This window comes from Halichoeres trimaculatus, unplaced genomic scaffold (genome assembly GCF_033239565.1).
Source record: "Halichoeres trimaculatus isolate MK-OKI-2021-1 unplaced genomic scaffold, fHalTri1.1 fHalTri1_scaffold_3, whole genome shotgun sequence".
Classification (NCBI taxonomy): domain Eukaryota; kingdom Metazoa; phylum Chordata; class Actinopteri; order Labriformes; family Labridae; genus Halichoeres; species Halichoeres trimaculatus.
Window position 1 is genome coordinate 15,962,033 of NW_027437181.1, and position 17,719 is coordinate 15,979,751.

At 41.5% G+C, this 17,719-nt stretch overlaps 3 protein-coding genes across 13 annotated transcripts in view; 1 reads left to right on the top strand and 2 right to left on the bottom strand.

The window, feature by feature from the left end:
* The first annotated feature begins 140 nt into the window (after positions 1-140).
* On the top strand, positions 141-1,899 carry trappc2l (trafficking protein particle complex subunit 2L). Its single transcript, XM_074666214.1, has 5 exons — positions 141-235; positions 524-696; positions 1,134-1,221; positions 1,573-1,652; positions 1,754-1,899. The coding sequence occupies exons 1-5, from the start codon at positions 203-205 to the stop codon at positions 1,797-1,799; spliced, it is 420 nt and encodes a 139-aa protein (XP_074522315.1). The 5' UTR covers positions 141-202; the 3' UTR covers positions 1,800-1,899.
* Positions 1,900-1,951: 52 nt separating this feature from the next.
* Positions 1,952-5,190, bottom strand: pabpn1l (PABPN1 like, cytoplasmic). Its single transcript, XM_074666217.1, has 6 exons — positions 4,949-5,190; positions 4,010-4,136; positions 3,441-3,508; positions 3,251-3,357; positions 3,048-3,135; positions 1,952-2,625 (listed from the first exon to the last, which is right to left on the bottom strand). Exons 1-6 carry the CDS (start codon positions 5,132-5,134, stop codon positions 2,284-2,286), a joined length of 918 nt encoding a protein of 305 aa, XP_074522318.1. The 5' UTR covers positions 5,135-5,190; the 3' UTR covers positions 1,952-2,283.
* A 3,153-nt stretch (positions 5,191-8,343) lies between these two features.
* The window catches only part of cbfa2t3 (CBFA2/RUNX1 partner transcriptional co-repressor 3), a 43,347-nt gene continuing 33,971 nt past the window's right edge, over positions 8,344-17,719 (bottom strand). For 6 of the 11 annotated variants that reach the window (XM_074666186.1, XM_074666190.1, XM_074666185.1 and 3 more), the window contains exons 9-12: positions 17,290-17,358; positions 16,590-16,643; positions 14,452-14,642; positions 8,344-13,908 (exon numbers count right to left, since the gene is read on the bottom strand). In XM_074666186.1, the coding sequence (XP_074522287.1) occupies positions 13,513-13,908; positions 14,452-14,642; positions 16,590-16,643; positions 17,290-17,358 (710 nt within the window). In that variant the 3' untranslated portion in view covers positions 8,344-13,512. The remainder of the gene's footprint in view (positions 13,909-14,451; positions 14,643-16,589; positions 16,644-17,289; positions 17,359-17,719) is intronic. The other 5 variants (XM_074666191.1, XM_074666188.1, XM_074666195.1 and 2 more) reach the window with 3 other exon arrangements.

A 17,719-nucleotide genomic window follows, 5' to 3' on the forward strand; every position in this document is an offset into this window, starting at 1 on the left:
CTGTTATATTATGAATTAATAAAACAGGAGAAAATAGCGACGAGAATAATACAGCTCTCTAATATAGTCTGAATACGTGGTTGTTTACTTTATAAAGAAAAATGTATGCAAGTCAACTCCTTAATATTCCTATTGTCATATAGAAACCTGAACGCACCACATCACGTGATAGCATCTGACAGCTCAGAGGAGGAACACTAACATGGCGGTGTGCATTGCAGTGATCGCTAAAGAGGTAAAGATTGCTTTTATCTCTTGTCCGATGTGCTATCCATTATTGATAATCAGCGCTAAAATACTTAGCTTTATCACGAAAATCGTTTCCGAGCAATTGTCCGCTTGCTATGTTTGCCAGCAAAGTAGAATTGGCCGTTCAGACCTGCCGCTTTAGCTAACAACATTAGCATTTGGAAGACAAGCTTTTGTCACAATATTCCTCTCCGTTTTGAAAACCATTTCAGCTTTACAACGTGAGTCTTTTTCTTACAAAAAGTATGGCTCTAATATTTATGTCCTTTCACAGAACTACCCGCTGTATATCCGCAGTGTCCCAACGCAAAATGAGCTGAAGTTCCATTACACAGTACACACCTCCCTGGATGTGGTGGAGGAGAAGATCTCAGCTGTGGGCAAGTCACTGGGGGACCAGAGAGAGCTGTACCTGGGTCTGCTTTATCCCACTGAGGACTACAAAGTGTATCCTTGTTTTGCGGTGGAGAATTGGAAACACATTGGAATACCCTCAGGACAGCGTCAGGCACCCATCTTTGGTGTGAAAGCTGCCCAGTGGTCAAACATATGGGGGTGGTCAAACACATGAGCTACTGGAGCTCAAACAGCAGAAAGGGTTAATGCTGTTACGGATAGAAATATGTCCGGACGCACAGTGTGTCACAGTTTGTTGTGTATGGGGCTCTGTAGCTGCAGATCAGTCAGAATGTCCATGCTGACCCCCACCCTCCTACAATGACAGTATTGGTAGTTTGGTAGAAAGTCTATCAAAATGTACTTCAGCCAGTAGAACCCCTATGCATAGTATGAACAGTGCATCACAGGGAAATACATTTTGCAGCACATGAAAGACATACTGGATTTTTAATGTACACATGTATGTCCTTAACTTCATAAACTAGATACGGGTATGTTACCAACTCCAAGGTGAAATTTGTCATTGTCGTCGATTCATCAAACACATCATTGCGGGACAATGAAATCAGAAGTGTAAGTTGATTTCACTCATCTTAACCACAAATGCAGCATGAAAAGCCAAACTCTATACTTTTTCATTGTGTTTTTGCCGTTTACACAACTAGGAAATGTCTTTCCCCTAAGTCTCGGCTTGTTTTTTATCTCAAGTTATTCCTAGGTCAGCCATAATAACCTAAATATAATCTGGACAATAAATTTATGTGATTACATCAGCAAAGCTATAGAGATATACAAGGTGCACAAGTGCTGAATCCTTCTCACATGTTACAAAGATTTATCAGGAAACCTAACTTAAGGGGTACAATTGATATACACTGGTCAACATTTTGATAGCCTTTAAGTTGTTTTTTTTTTCCCTTCTAGATGTTTAGGAAACTACACAACTCTTTTACGGATGTAATGTGCAACCCATTCCACAATCCTGGTGACACTATCCAGTCAAAGTAAGGCAACTCGTAAAGCTTGTTGTTTTATTACTCTCACTGATAGTTTTCCAAAGAAGTGATCTAAGTGATCGAATCATTTTTGACTAATCATTTTGCAGGGCCTTCGACGGCATCGTATCTGGGATGATGGTGCAAACTGGCTGACATCTCTCACTCTGATCCTCCACTGTACAGAACACCCCTTATTTGCATTTTCTTTAACTGTTGCCTTTATTATTGAAATGACTGAAATAAAATTTTATTGTTGCACATAACTGCATGGATGTCATTGAACTGGAATCATTGTTTTATTTATTCATTCACTTACATAGCAAAGAGTTATACATTAGAGAGGATTTACATTGCAGGCAGAAACACAATACATTCACATCAATTTGTAAAAATAGAGACGCAAACTGCTGAACAATTTGAGTACTGTCCCATGCATTCACAGAAGCCAATTATGCAACACCTCTGACCCCAGACTTCTTTTTCACATCTCATGTACTTCGAACGACTGATGCAGGGATGCAATTTAAAAAGTCACGCAACCAATCCTCTTCACGTGATGCTTCACTTGGTAATGCCAACAAACACTTCTTTAAAATCATCAGTTTTTGTCACCCTCTTTTGCGTTTACTGGGTGGTGCTAGCGCTGTTGAGGGTAATGCTGTCCACTTGACCCTGCCCCCATCTCCTCTGATGGAGGAGTGATCAGTAGAAGACATGGATAACGCTTAGGCACCTGTTCTTGGTAGTCCATGTGGCCCCACTGTCTCTTTCCCACTGAGGGGCCTCCGTAGTAAGGGTGGGGTGTTTGATGTTGTGGCCTGGTGGACTGGTACCTGAACCTGCCTCGAGAGCTGCTCTGGTATCTTGGGGGACGATAACCACTACTACCTCTGCCTCTGCCGCCTCTGGAGTGTCCGCCTCTGTGGCCTCCCCTGTCCGTGGTGCTGATGCCTGGCATGTTGGTCCTCTTTGGCATTACCTGGGAGTCCAAGAACATAATTTCTTTACCACACTACCAAGGGTGATCAATTACAGCAAAAATTATTTCTAGTTTTGCATTTACACTTCTTGAAACACATTTAGTGCATACAACAGTTTTTTTTTGTTAAATAAGAAAATCCCCCAGGAGAGATTAACAAAGTTGTCCAAATTAAACTGATTAAAGGTAATGAACCAAAAGAGGAAGCCCTGTAGTTTAAGCCAAAGATAGGCATGGCATGATTTAACAATTTAAATTCTGGTCTAAATACAAGCAACTATATCTTTTCCTCACCAAAATAATCCATTTCTTACAATTTTTCTCCATTCTAAAATCTGGGTTTATCAGTACCAAAAGTAAGTTTAGTATGCGAAACCATTGCAACCAATCATCTTAGTAACTAAAAGTATAATTCTCCTTGCCTTGAGGACTCTCCCTCTGAACAAGGTTTCATGCAAACCAATGGCACTGTGCACCGAGTCTCGATCAGAGAACTCAATATATGCAAACCTGTGAAGAGTAAAGAGCAACAAGAAATCAAATTAAGTACAATATTAGGTGAAGTTGTATTTTGTTCGACAATCTTACATGGAAGCCCAAATGTGTGTACGTTGGCTGATCTCACCCTTTGGGATGTCCTGAGAAGCGGTCACATAGGATAGTAACTCGGTTGACGGGGCCACATCCGTTAAAATGGATCTCTAACTCGTCTGCAGTAGCTCCATAATCTACCTGGGATATGTGCATAAAATGAGTCAGAACAGATGTCACAAAATAAAAATGCTTAACATGGAAAAAAAAAAATTGAGTGTTACATTTCCAACGTAGACTGATCTGTTGTCTGCATCTATCCTCTCCTCTGGGGTCATGTTGTAAAAAGGTCCTATGGGGGGGAAAAACATATTTGAACTTTTCTGGATTAAATATAAAGAACTGACAGTCTTGACAGGGTGAAATACAAGCAAAAATTATTCAAATACATCTTGCATCTTCTTTGAAAATAAATATGAAGACACAATGGTGCTTCCTATCCGATTACATCTCTGTTCTGAGAAGAACCAAAGGAAAGCAATGGGAGGGGTTTAAGGCATGTGGAAATGCACAGAGGCAGAAAATAGCCAAAGGCAGCAAGGAGGACCCTTCTGGTTCCACGAGGCTTGCTGCTTCGTCTCATTGGGCAGTGATGAGGCACATGTGAAGTGTCCCAGGTGTTGGCCAGATGGTGAAGGATGCAACTACCTCACCTGCCTGGAGGCTGCAATGCTACGCACCTGGCCAAAAACTTGCTGCTGAGGCCTCCCCAATGCATAATCAGTATTTAGCCATACAACAATGTGACACAATAACAAAACATGGGGCGGGTAAGACCCCAAGGCTGTCTCACCAGGTCGGGGGCTGCTTGTCAGGAGCTGCATCTCTGCTACATCACACCTCTCCTCCTCTTCTTTCAGCCTCTCGGTCTCCTCCTCCATCTCCAGCTCCTGAACCCTGGCCTTGATGGCCGCCAGCTCCTTAAACACACAACATGGAGAGGAGAGTATTAAGTTTCTGTTGACTGAAGCTGAATACCACACTGGAGGTCTGACTGAGGAGATATTAAAGAAGAAATGTTAATAAACAAGTACAGAAACAAAATAGATTTCATAAAATGGCTTACACACAGGGCAAAAGGCGTCAAAGGTTTTTCATTGTGGATCTGGACCACATTGGATTTTAAGTATGCCTGATTGAATAAGGAGTTTGTCTGCATCACCTGATTGTTGTGCTGTCATTGAACTCCAAATTGCAATTTATTTAAAAAAGCACACACACACACACACACACACACACACACACACACACACACACACACACACAATGGTTTTATATCTGAATATATAATAAGTTTGGATGGCTTGGCAAACATGTAGCCTTACTTTCTCAAAATTATATCTTAAGGAGATACAAAACAGTCTAAGGGAAGTGTATAGAGCCAGGGTAGACATATAGAGTCTCACAAGTGAATCTCTCAGAATGAATGATCAGTCATAGACTCACAAGCATATGGCGCGAGGTTTCAGTACAATACATCTGAACCTGATGTAAGGCTTCTGTCTATTCCAGCGCCTCTCCCACAATGCAGTGCACCTGAATGGCCCTATGCACCAATCATGTTATTTTGGATATGGCTGTCAAGTCGTCTCTGCACAAAAACGTGTATCAAAGATAAAACTACACATTGCTGTGCTTGCGCATTCAGGTTCAGTCGCCCTGCTATCGTAACTACTACACTACAAACGTGCGCAGCCACCTTCAGATACACCACAAACACAATGATACCAACCGGGTCCTCGGCGAAATGCTCCCCCATGGACTCGCCCTCCAGGTAGCCGTACTCCAGATGATTTTCCGCCATGCTAAGCTCACTGCTCCAACATGGCATCTGCAAAGCCCACTGCAGCTCGCCACAAGAAGTCTCTGCCACAGAGGGAACGCTTTGATGGTCCGCGGACGCGACACCTGACAGCATATGAGGTAAGCTAATAGATATCACCTGTGAATGAGACTCATGACGCGCTGGACTGATTGACAGTGGCGCGCACGTGAGAGAAACACAGGAGGAGGGCTTCTGCATCCCAGTGGCGCAGCAACAAGGTGCCTCCTGCCCATCGCTTTTTGGTGCACATTCCTCCACATCCCAGGTTCAACTTATATTACAGGAATGTTGAGCAGACTTTTACATTTATACGACAGAAATGATCTTATTTATTAATACAAAACTACTAGAAGTTGTGACAATTGGCAGACATGTGGAATTGTTACCGCAAAAGGTGCATCTTTTCAGGTCTGAATCTGTTTTTTTTTTTGGTGTGATTTTTGTTTTCATACAAGATTTCAACTCATTTGTCTTACTGTCTTGATATAAAAATGTAGGTTTTCCTGTGATAATGATTAGACTTCAGCTGTTTTCTTGAAAGCTTGACTGATTTTCTTGTTATTTTGAGGTACAAAGCTAATTTTTGTACATAAACAGTAGACATGCACAGATCGATCTGTGCCGATTTCCTTAATTTTGGGGGATCGATGTTTGGCCAATCTTTACAAATGAAACTGATCTAACATACCTCCGCCAGACCTCTGTCAGACCATATACCTCCCCTTATATTATAGGGTCTGACAGCCAGCCACTGTTGCTTTTTACTCTGAGACCTAAAACTCGGGATACTTGATTGTTTGTTTTTTTGTTTAACATAAAGATTTATTTTTTGAACAGGTTGGAACATTGAAGGTATATGCTGTAAGTTGGTAAAAAAAAAAAAAAAAAAAGAAAGAAAGAAAGAAAAATCGGTATCGGCAGGCCAGGCTTTTTAAAGATTGGTGATCGGACAGAAAATTGTGATCGGTGCACCCCAATAAACAGATTGATTTACCTTGTAATCTTGAGCTAATTAACTTTTTTTTGTCACAATAGTAATTTTTCAATCAATCTAGAGAATCAAACCATAGATTGGTCCCTGTGATTAGTGAGCCCACAACATGCCATGCTGCCATTTCCCTGTACATAAACTAATGAATGGATAATTTAATTTTTGTTAATCCTAGGAGCACAACTGGTATGCTGGGAATGCTGTAACTGTTGGACTGGTGTCTTTGTTATGGATTAGTTTCTACTTATCAGCAGTAATTTGAAAAAATAGCATTTATAGTGAGGATCCAGAGTGACATCAACCAGGTTTGAAGGTGTAAGAACATATTAAATGACCTATGAGCAACAGCTCACATTAACATTTAGCAAGGGCACAGTTAATGCTAGTCAGGATGCATCATGATTTTTAAATACCCAAAAATCCACTAATCTACAAATAAAAGTTGAAGAGTGGATTAACATTTGATCTTATCTTAAGAGTAAAATTTCAACTTTTTTTTTTTGGCTTCTCATGCCTCTAATGAGATGGGAGAGGACAGTGGATAGCGTAGGGAAGGTGGCAAAATTGGGGAGTGACATGTGGGAAATAGGCCACAGGTTGGATTCAAACCCCTGTCGCCCGATCAAGGTCGAACCTCATGGGGCGGGACCTAGACCACTAGGCCATCTTCACCAAATATTTACCGATTATAACATTGCATGGTTGTAATATAAAATTTCCACTAGACTACAGCCGTAGCACATGAGAGCTGCTTGCTAATGGCATAAGAAGAATACTTACAGGATAAAATAATAAAAGTAGATGAACACATGAGCAACAGATGCTGGGAACTGGAATGTAGTGCTGTGAGATCCAGAAATTGCAGAGCACCGCTGTTATAGTAAAACATACAATACTGTGCGTACATTGCTGCTGAGTCACATAAACAGCGGTAAAAAGACTGAGCTGCTGGTGCCCACCACTGCTACTATTGTTAGCTACTAGCAGAGCTTCTTCCCCAAGGCTGCATACAGTACTACCACAGAAATGAACAGTTAACAGGACAGGTGTCCTGTGGAGTGTTTACATTTACTGTCTACGTCTTATATGCTCACAGCCAGGGCTTGACATTAACTTTTTCGCTCACCAGCCACTGTGGCTAGTGGTATCCCTGAGTTACTGGCCACTCAGTATTTTCACTGGCCACAATTTGTTGTTGGATAATTATGTTCAATATGATTAAAGCCGATGATGACATGCTTAAGTTTACTTAAAAAAGATTTACAACCTCTTTAAATGTAAATGACCCCTATGCACACTCAAAACAAGACTACATCAATGTTAAAATCCACAGGTCCTTAGTAAGGTATTCAGCTCTGATAAAGTTGTGTGTAACATTGTGCTCCTTATGAAAATATGCAGTCTATTAAGACATAGTAATTAAAATAGTACTTTGTTATTGCTTATAATAAAATGGTAAAGGGGATTAATTGAACTGATAAAAACTCAGCAAGAGACACTGTCTGCTTAAATATTTATTAACGATTGTAATCAGAAAATCATTTCTTTTTTCATGAGAATGACAATGAAGGAGAGGTAAATTAAATTTCCTCAGAGCTTTCATCATCAGAGTCATCTTTTTGCTTGTCTCTCTGCTCCATGTTTGAGATAAAATTCAACCCGCCAAAGTGGCCAGTGGGAGCGGCGGTGTTACCAGCCACTGCCGAAATCCACCAGTATTTGGCCGATGTTAATGTCAAGCCCTGCTCACAGCTATGTATTATTCAAGTGCTGCCAATTCTATTTAATATTTTTAAGCTCTAGCCTGCATATATTTGTGTGAGAGAGGGAGCGGGGGCTTGACTTATAGATGCCAGTGACTGTAAGTACTTGAGCTTGCAATGCCACGCTAAATGCTAGTGTAACCTTAAACTTTTGCACAAACCTGATACAGAGGCAACTAAAAAACAATGCAGCCTAGTTTATCTTTGTGTTTTACCCCTATGCAGTCTATGAGGAAAATATAGGCCTAAATGCAAGAGGCAAATGGTTTATTTTCCGTAATATTCACCATTACCTATACTCATACAAAGATACAAAGTGTATAGAGACATGCCATTATACTGTTTTTCTTTTGTTCCTCAGCTCTTGAGATCACGTTTCTGTAGACAGAGGGAGTGTAATCATATGGTGTATGAAGTTCATATTATAGCTTCTTGTTAGTGATGACTCAGTAACAATAGATGATTTTCCTCTTCTGAGGATGTCATCTCAGAATATGCCTGCAATCCAGAAGAAAACCACCACCAATGATGAATACTTCATTTCATGTTTTAATTACACAGTTACATTGTTCAACACAGACAATAACCTGAATTAGAATGTTTTACAGCTTCACACATCCAACAGAGCGAACAGTTAAAGAGCGGTATTAGCAACAGGGAGGAAAGCATGCAAGAAATAAATACAAATCAGAATTGAATTCTTCTGGCACAGTTAACTTCATCTAAAAACGGCAACAGGACCTTTTGAAGAGGGAAATTAAACAAAAAGAGAAAGATCTTCAAAGAGCCAACCTTTCCTACAGAAACCTGTTTTTTCTGTAATAATGTATTGCACAGTACAGTATAGAATGCTCCCCTACAAATATAAAACCTTTTTCAATTCATGTAAAGGTAAAAACAGGACCATCCTGAGCCATGGCTTTTGTGAAAACAAGTGCTGTATCCACTGTTTGCCTCTTTAGCTTTCTACCAAAGCTGTGTATCAGTGCCTGTTTCATCAGAAAGACGAGTCACCATCACATGAGACCAGCCTCAAATCTTCATTGGTAGAGTTATCGGTTGGGGTAGGAGAGACAAATGCCAACCTGTAAGTGTTTGTTTCTTCTAAACACGAGTTTTGCCCACATCATGTACAGAATTAAACCAATAGGAAATGCTGATGCAAAGTGTTCAGAGACCCTAAGATGGTATTCAAAACAGCAGAGCCCTTATGCGTTTGCCATCAATAATATCTTCACAGAGAAAAGTATGTTTCACCTCAGCATGAATCTCATTTGTTTCATGACAAAATGAAGCTGACAGACACAAAAAATCTTAACCAAAGTGTAATCTGAAGGGTAACATTGTAGCTTTTGGTTGTATTTTGGTCATTTATAACAGGTGTACTGGGTTTGGTTCTTTTAGTTTATCTCAGGGCTTACTTGCAGACAAGGGCACACAAAAAGCTCTTGAAGAGTTGAAAGGAATTGCCATTACAGTGTTCTTTACAAGGTGGATATTGTAGAGATACGGTGTTTCACTGCACAAAGCTGCTGCTACATATTATGAATCAATTTGCCACTGCAGTCTGTCTGGGATGTTTCATTAAAGCTCTGAAAGTTTCAAGTAGTTTTTACAGAGACACAAAAAGAAAGGATATTTTTTAAATACAAAAACACACGCTGACATTCACACACACTCATCCACCATGTAGTTGTTTTATCTCTACAAGGCTTTGTAACGTAAGAACACGCAATTAGTAGGCTTATCCTTAATGAAATGCTCCTGTAAGTTTGTACAGAAGCACGATTCATTGTGTAGACGACAAGCGCTTTGATTGCTTGATCGAGGAGTCTACACATTTGAAACGAAGCCAGGTAACTTAGCGTGCTCCTCACTCCTCTGCCCTGATTGTGTGTATCTCAGACACTTTGGTTAAGTGCTGTAGTGGAGCTCTAACCTTATTACTTCTGTACTGTTAATACACACTGTGTCAAAGCCACACTATGGCAATGCAGGAGTACTTTGGTTTGTGCTTTTATTGGTTTTTGGACAAACAATGGCATGTCATGGTTTAATATGCAGGTTTGACTGTATTATGTACCTATTACTAAAGTCAAGCGGTATCATTTTGCTAATTTTTCCTGTACATCCGATAATGGCAATGCTTCTCAACTCTTTTTCTCCTAAAATATATTCACTGAGCGCTTTTAATTGTGTATTTCCATGTCTGCTTTCAGTCCAGCTTTTCAAAGTCCAGGTCAACCTCTCCTGGTGGTTAGCTGTATGGTCACAGGAGGTAGCTTGTGTGTGTGTGTGTGTGTGTGTGTGTGTGTGTGTGTGTGTGTGTGTGTGTGTGTGTGTGTGTGTGTGTGTGTGTGTGTGTGTGTGTGTGCGTGTGTGTGTGTGTGTGTGTGTGTAAAGGTGGGGGGGAATATGAAAAGTGGTCTGTGGTACAAGTGGAGGAATACAACATCAGGGGAACGGACACAAAAAGGCTGAGGTCAGCACAATATCAAGGTAATTATAGCACAAAGACAGAAATGCTACACATTGATGCAGGGGTACCTTGTAGCTTATCCAATTTCAATTTTAAATCACAGAAATTTAAAAAATGATTAGCTTTTTGATCCATGGATGAACATAAAGATATGCTTTTTTGTGTCACCCACTGTGAAAAGAAAAGGCTTTTTTCCCCAAGTTTGGTCCAAGTGTGTATGAGGCCCACAAGGTAGAGCAGTCTCTGATCAATAAATAAATATATGGCTGCTACAGGCCTTCTGGTTCTGTATGTAAAGGCCTTACAGCTGTTTGATCAAAATGTTATCTGGACATGATCATAAAGCTGGAGCATGTGGGACATAATCCATAGTTAGGCATTGCTATACTGTTAGACCTGCCATGGAGCCTTAGCTTATGCCAAATAACAAATAAGCAAATGACAGAGGAAAAAAAACATTTTAAAGATTCTGTATCAAATTGGTTTGGAGTTTTACTCTAGCTTAACACTGGCACAGAAGTTAATTATTTTTTGATGGTTTTTCCTGCACTTTGGGGGGAAACAAACACTCCTAACACACAGGTTGATGAGGACCAAGAGAGAGGTTCAGAACAGTGGCTGCAAGGATGGTGAGAAAGTGAACATATTAGACCATTTCCAAATTTGGTGTGAAGGAACTAACTCTGAAATTGAATTGGCAATTTATTTCTCACTTCAGATTATATTAAGGTTACTTTTTTGACACTCCAACACCCCTTTTTAATGTAGAGTTCCCTGCTGTAAGATGTAAACCAAACAAGGGTGAGTTAAGCAAATAACAATTACTGGATTTAGTCTGAAATCCAGATTCAAATATTTCATCGGGTGGAAGTTACCCATACGCACAAGTCATTGTAGAAGTTGTCGAGGAAGAGAAGTAGTGTCTATTCACCCTTTGATCTGTTTCCATCCACTATCAGCTGCATGCATTGTGGTCCTGCATGCATCCACTAAGGGTCCACTCAGGGTCACATGACACTTTTTTAGTGGTCTAAAACTCAAAGCTGTTTAAGTGGAAAATGGGAAAATTGATCAATTTGAGAAACTAATGTACTGTGAGAAAATCATATTCTGGACATTAAAGTTTAAAGGTTTCTGTTATTTGGCAAACACATTTTTGGACCTCTTTAAATACTATGTACATTCACATTAAGTTACTGATGTTACTTTAAATATATTTATATGTATCTATATTATATGACACCCTATGGGCAGTTGTTGAGGTTCCATTCAGTAGCTGAATTCTCTTCATATTGCACCTCTGTCCTCTCACTGTCTTACAATGCGAGCAATACAAAATATTCTACATGAGGGGTTTCATCGCATCAATATAGATACAACAGATCAAACAACAAGTCAAATTAGGGGCTTCCTCCTTGCTCTGACTTCACTGCTCAGCCCAAACTTAAAAGGAGGAAACTGAAATGTAACAAAACCAAAACAAAGTTCATCTTTCTGGATATACACAAGGGCAGCACATATGGACATCAGCGACAAGAGACATTATTGAAATTTGAAAAGAGGAACAATATCTACAAGCAGGTTCAAACCCTCCCATGTGACTGCTCTGGGGCTCTTACCAAAGCAGGCTAAGGGAGAGGGGGGAAACTTGAGTCAAGTAGTCGGGGAAGAGCGTCAAAGGGAGGTGTGGGGTGAGGGGAGGTAGAAAGAGAGAGGAGAACCAAGTCTACACCGCCCTTCACCAGGCTCCTTTATCTGTTTGTCATGCTTTGGAAAAGGAGGGAGTGAATGTAAAGGTAACAGCAATTCCTTGAAATATCTCCCCGTTGTTGAGCTTTTAAAAAATGACTTACAAATAACCTTCCCCAGTATGCAATGCCTTCTTGGACAATGTTTTCAAGCTTGTTTTGAGGTTTCTTTTTGGCAGCTCTGTTGCCATGTCTGTATCTTCATCTCCTTTGAGGCTGTGTAGCTTTTTCTTTCCTCTTTTCTCTCTGTTCACAAAAAAATCACACTGTGGCAGGGTTTCCATCCATTTCCATCAGTCTTTCTTGTAGGCAAGTTCACAGCATTGTCCATTTTCACAAGTCTGGGCCATCGCCAAGGAATAGCTGTAGTTTTGTCCAGACTGCAGGAGGCAGCTGCAGATCAAAGCAGGTCACAGTTTTGTTATTTTTTTTTTACCATCTCTGGGTCCCGTTCCGCAGCCTCTCTGCAGCTCGGTCCTCTCAGGGCTGGCTTATCTGCTGAGGAGGTGATGTTGCTTTGCGTTTGGTTATTAGATGAGTGCTTCTCCTTATCGCTTACTTATTCACTTTGGCAGTGTAATACAAAGGTTTGGATCATGTTGGTTTTCATCTTTGAATTCATTTGGGTTCACAATGGTGCAGAGAGGTGAGTCCGGTGTAGATTTTCTTGGCTCGCTAGCAAGGTAGTTAGCAGTTTAAAGTTAATTTATTTTCATATTATTATTGTTATCATCATCAGCATCGCCACCATCAGTCTTATTCTTTACTTGGAATATTTGGACTTTCTTTATTTTCCCTTAAAGCCAGAAAGAAACTAAATAAATACTAATCTGTGTTTCAGAGGAATTAATCACATCACAGGTTATTCCTCTTCCCTCATTTGTTTGGGAAAAAACAAACAAACTTTGATGTTCCTTTCCTGTCTCCTCACGGACACTGTTGAATAAGTGCCACATCAGTGAACTGGTTGGACTGGTAGTGCACATCTCAGGGCTTGGTACTGTTCTGTCATTGGTGCTAAATTAAAGGGAAATCCAATCCAAGTGCTAATCAGCCAACTCATGCCCCCTGATTTATGTTTCCTTGCCACAGCCCTTATCTGGTGTCCTCATGTGGACAGAGTTGCTTACATTACTGAGGGAACATCTTAGTCATATCTTCAAGTCAAACACATCTGATATGTATCTGTGACTGAACACAGCTATAGGAGACAATTTTCATGCTTTTCACTACACTGTACCCTAGGCTGAAATCTTTGCATGTGTGGCTTTTAATGAGACAAAGCCAGAACAAGTGTTTCTGAGAGAAGGTGACTGTCAATCATCAGGTAGTGAGAAGATTATCAGAGGAGCTCAGCGTGAGAAGGAAATAGGGACCGAAAGTGAAGGGGAGGAAAGGGAGCAGTGTGCGATGAAGATTCCTCAGTTTGGTTATGTGTGGAGAGTGAGCACTGTCTCATCAGTACACAGGGAGGGGACAAAGGTCATACTTCAGCGAGAAGTTGCGTCCAGCAGGGCAGGGGTAGCTGGGGTCGTGGAGCGAGAGGCACTGCTGGAACTGCTCTCCTTGGGGCTGGCAGATACACTCCCACTGCCGCTGCCGGCCCCTCCTGCAATACTACTCTGGCCCACCAGGGATAGGGGTCCTGGAGGGGTGCTCTCCGAGTGGGTGGGAGGTGCACCAGACGCTGAGGAGGAGGTGGAAGAGGAGGGGGTGCCTATCGGGACATTGCTGCCCCCAGGCAACCCCTGCAGGCCCTGACCACAGACATGGTGGTGCTTCTCCCAGTCTTTGTGTTGGCAGAAGGAGCCGCAGTAGCGAGCCGTGTTGCAGCCGCTGCATGTCTCACTGGCTTTCCTCCCACAGTTCCAGCAGCTCTGGGGAGACAGTGGGGAGAGAGTGGGATAATAAAAATAAGTCTCTTTTTTGTTCCAGGATGGCACAGAGTTGACATTCTTATACAATGTTTTTTGTATATAAAGTAGTAAGACATATTAAAGAAGTATTTACTTTTGTTAATTTTTCTGCTCTTCATGTTTTGTTAAGGATTTCATAAGGACTCGGTTCTAGGTCTTGAAGTCCTGGTCTAACACCACTTGTCTATGTTACCAGCAGGTGGTGGTCAACTGCTCTGTAATGGCTTCAGCCTGGAGCTCTGCTCCAGCCATCTGGCTCTGTCTACTTTAATACATGCAGACAACTGGACTGCTTTTGCAATAATGATGGCAACATGTTGCAGCAAAAAAAAAATCAAAACCAGACAGCTGTACAGACAACACAAAAATAGGGTTTTTAAGACGGTGGGGCAACATATAGATGGGTACCAGAGAGTGTTGTGCATGAAAATAACGGAGAGAGTGACTGGGTTAAAAACTTCAAGTCGAAGTGAAGGAGAATGAGGTGAAATTTGGGGGGTCTGTGATACTCACTTCACTGGAGTCCTCCTGCTGGTTGATGACTGTCAGTGCATCCTCAGATGCTTGTCTCTTGGCCTCAGCCAGCGCTCTCTCCATTTTTGAGCGCTCTGCTGAAATCATCTCATGAGCTTTCCTCTCTGCGTCTGACACTGCCTTCTGCAGCTCTGACATCGCCTGTCGCTTCACCTCATTCACAGCCTCCTCTGAAAGACAGAGAGGGAGAGAGGTGTTAGTGCGTGTGACCATCATCCCTCCCTGCTTGCTCTGTCATTCTTTATTGAAGCTCTTTAAGCTGCCATCTTGTTGTATCTCAGTGAACAGATGTACATCATCCAAGATTTAAAACTTTCTGCCAGAAAAGGGAAACAGCCAGACTTCAATAATTAATTCAAACACGTCTGGCCAAAATAATTTCCAGTGCTGAGAACAGCAGATGTCTGCAAAGTTTTGTCACTAACTTCACTGCTTTTCTAGGTTTCCCTTTGCACAATCTTTTGTCATCAGAATAATTTGATTAAAAATTGTCAGGCTGTATTAACAAGTGTGCGTGCATGCTCCCACTGCATCATAGGCTGTATAATTAATGGACGTGGTCTCCCTGACGTCAACCGTCTGTTTCTGAATAGATTTTGCAGCAAATTGGCTGGTGCAGCCATATTGGGATGGGCTTTGTGTCTCCACATCAACAGCTATAGGGTGCCTATCAGTCACATGAGCTGATTGGGCAAACAGTGTGTGCTGATAGTGAAATCAGCGATTCAGACGGGAGACGTTTTTTGTAACAGGCTGTAAATATGTTTATTTCTGCTGTGAAAATGGCTTTTTTTGGCTTGGTGTGTACGTGACTTCCAGTACTTTCAGTGCCAGCTGCAAGTGGACACTCAAGAAACAGCAGATTTTGGCATGTCCACATTTTTTAAACTGGAGGTTGCCGCTTGGACAACAGCTCTCAACATTGTAGATTGTATCGAAAGGCTCTTCTCTCAGCACAAGAACAAACTGTGAGTGAAGAGGCAGGAGTGTAGCCTGCTTTCCAGATGGTAGTCTGAAATAGAAACTTCCTGCCCTCATCTAGTCATGAGTAATAATTTGACCATCTTCATTGTTGACCTCACATTTCATAACAAATTGACCAGTACAGGATTTGTCATTGGACATTAAATAGTGGAAAAACAGGAAGCGAAATACATGTCATCATCATCAAATGTTTATGTGATGTGTTGTGATGGTAAGAGGTTCCATGTTCTTCTCCTTTCAAAGACAGACATACTTATCAAAGATTAAATGAATGTTCTCTCCAGTTATGGGAAGAGGCCCCCCTGGTGCATTTGGTCAACCAAGTAGGGAGTAAGACTGGTATTGTTCCCTCGCCTGCTCGTGTTTGTTTGAGATGGTTCTCATAAATAACTGTCACTCTTCCCTGCCACTCCACTTCACTTGTTTCAAACTACTGTGTAAAAAGATAGGCAGTGGGGGAACCTTTGCATCCTTTGCTGTGTGTATGCACATGCTTATATATATGCATATGGTTGTGTGTGCAGGTATGCATGTCTGAACTTGATTCTTTGGCTAATATGTTGAAAAGTTAGTCAGTTCTGCCAACATACAGTCACATCAAGACACATGTCTTTTTCTCTCATACTGTCATTGCGTCTCCACCTTTATCCTTCATTTCTTTCCTTGTTCATTTTTCTTCTAGCCCCCCTCCCCCTTCCTTCTCTTGAAAACACTATCTGCATTCTCAATTATCTGGCCTAATGCATGCACCACTAAGATTAGTTTGCAAATTTAATTAATTCTTATCAAGGAGACTGCATAGCAGATGCTGGGGCAATTAGCACTTAATGGAAAACACGGGGGCAGCAATATTAACGTTTTAATTCCACAGGGATTTGGCGAGTCCCTGAGACGTGTTATTTCTGTCTGCTTTTTCACACTTCAGATCTTATTTTTCAAAAGCACTGCAGTCTCTCAACCTGAACCAGACCAGAGAATACGTGTCTGGTTTTAATTAAAACCAAGAGGTGCTGCTGCTACAGCAGGCAGACTACCTGGCTGCTGAGTTAGAGGTGACACACACACACACACTCTTGCACACACATATTCATACAGTGGAAGGTGAGATGTTTTGAGTGAGATATTTTACTCACCCTGCCTGTTTTGGAGATGCTTTAGAGCTGGGGAGAGCGGGATGCTTGTCGTACCTGTATGAAAAACAACTGCAATTAAAAGAGCTTTTTTTTCTGCTGGTGAAAATGCAGCACAGTATTTTGCCAACAGCAGCAGCATCGTCCCTCCACAGGGTATTGAAGTATGACTGCAACATAATAGCACTTCTTAGACTGTGGTGGAACCAGGGCTGAGCCTGATGACTCCCGTGCAGGGCTCTGACTAACATGCAGTATACTGTACAAAAAGGCCCATGCAAAATAACAATGGTCAAGACTGTTTTGGTGATAAGTTTGTTCATGTGCATGAAAAGACAATCACAACGAAAAACAGGAGAATGTGTGCTTCTTAGGACTATGGAGGCCAGTTAAGCCTGAACTGTGCTGCGCTGCTGTGGCCTTTACTGGGCCAGGTGACTGCATTTTCACTGCAAATTTAACTGCAGTGGCCTTTCATAGCAGTGACAGATGGAGGGCATTTAGCCCTAATGATACAGAAGGCCTCCAACCCTCTGCCCTGATGGACCTGCGGCTGTAAGGCCTCTGATCTATCTGTCTCTGTGGCGGGCGGGAGGTAGCCCTGATGACTGATGATGGCAGTCGTATGTGTCTTTTGTGAGTGTGTGTGAGGTCAATCATACAGGAGACAATAGAGGAAAAAGGGGGGATGCTTGACTCTTACCAGCTTTCCTCCAGATTTCCTCTGGCAGGTATCCTGAGGGAGGTCTATGTAAGAAGTCTCTGTGGATCTCTGAAACACATGAGTGGTGCACATTTAGACACAATCACTCTTGATCAATTAAAACAAACACCCACAATACCTATCTCTTCTACTTTTTAAAGAACTATGAATGTGCATACATCAGTAATTTTGCATCCACTTTTTCTGCACTTTGTCAAAAGGAAAGTAGCTATGAGAGTTGAAAGTGAATACAAATGCTAATCATGAATAAGCAAGCTGGAAGCACGAGTGTGCAATCAGGTGGTTAAAGATCTCGATTTGTGTTTCCTCACAGTGTGAGCTCAAATTTGTACATTTACTGAAAAATTATGATAATCTTACTGACTTTTATGTGCAAATTGGCATTTCCAGCAAATCAAATCAGCCCTAC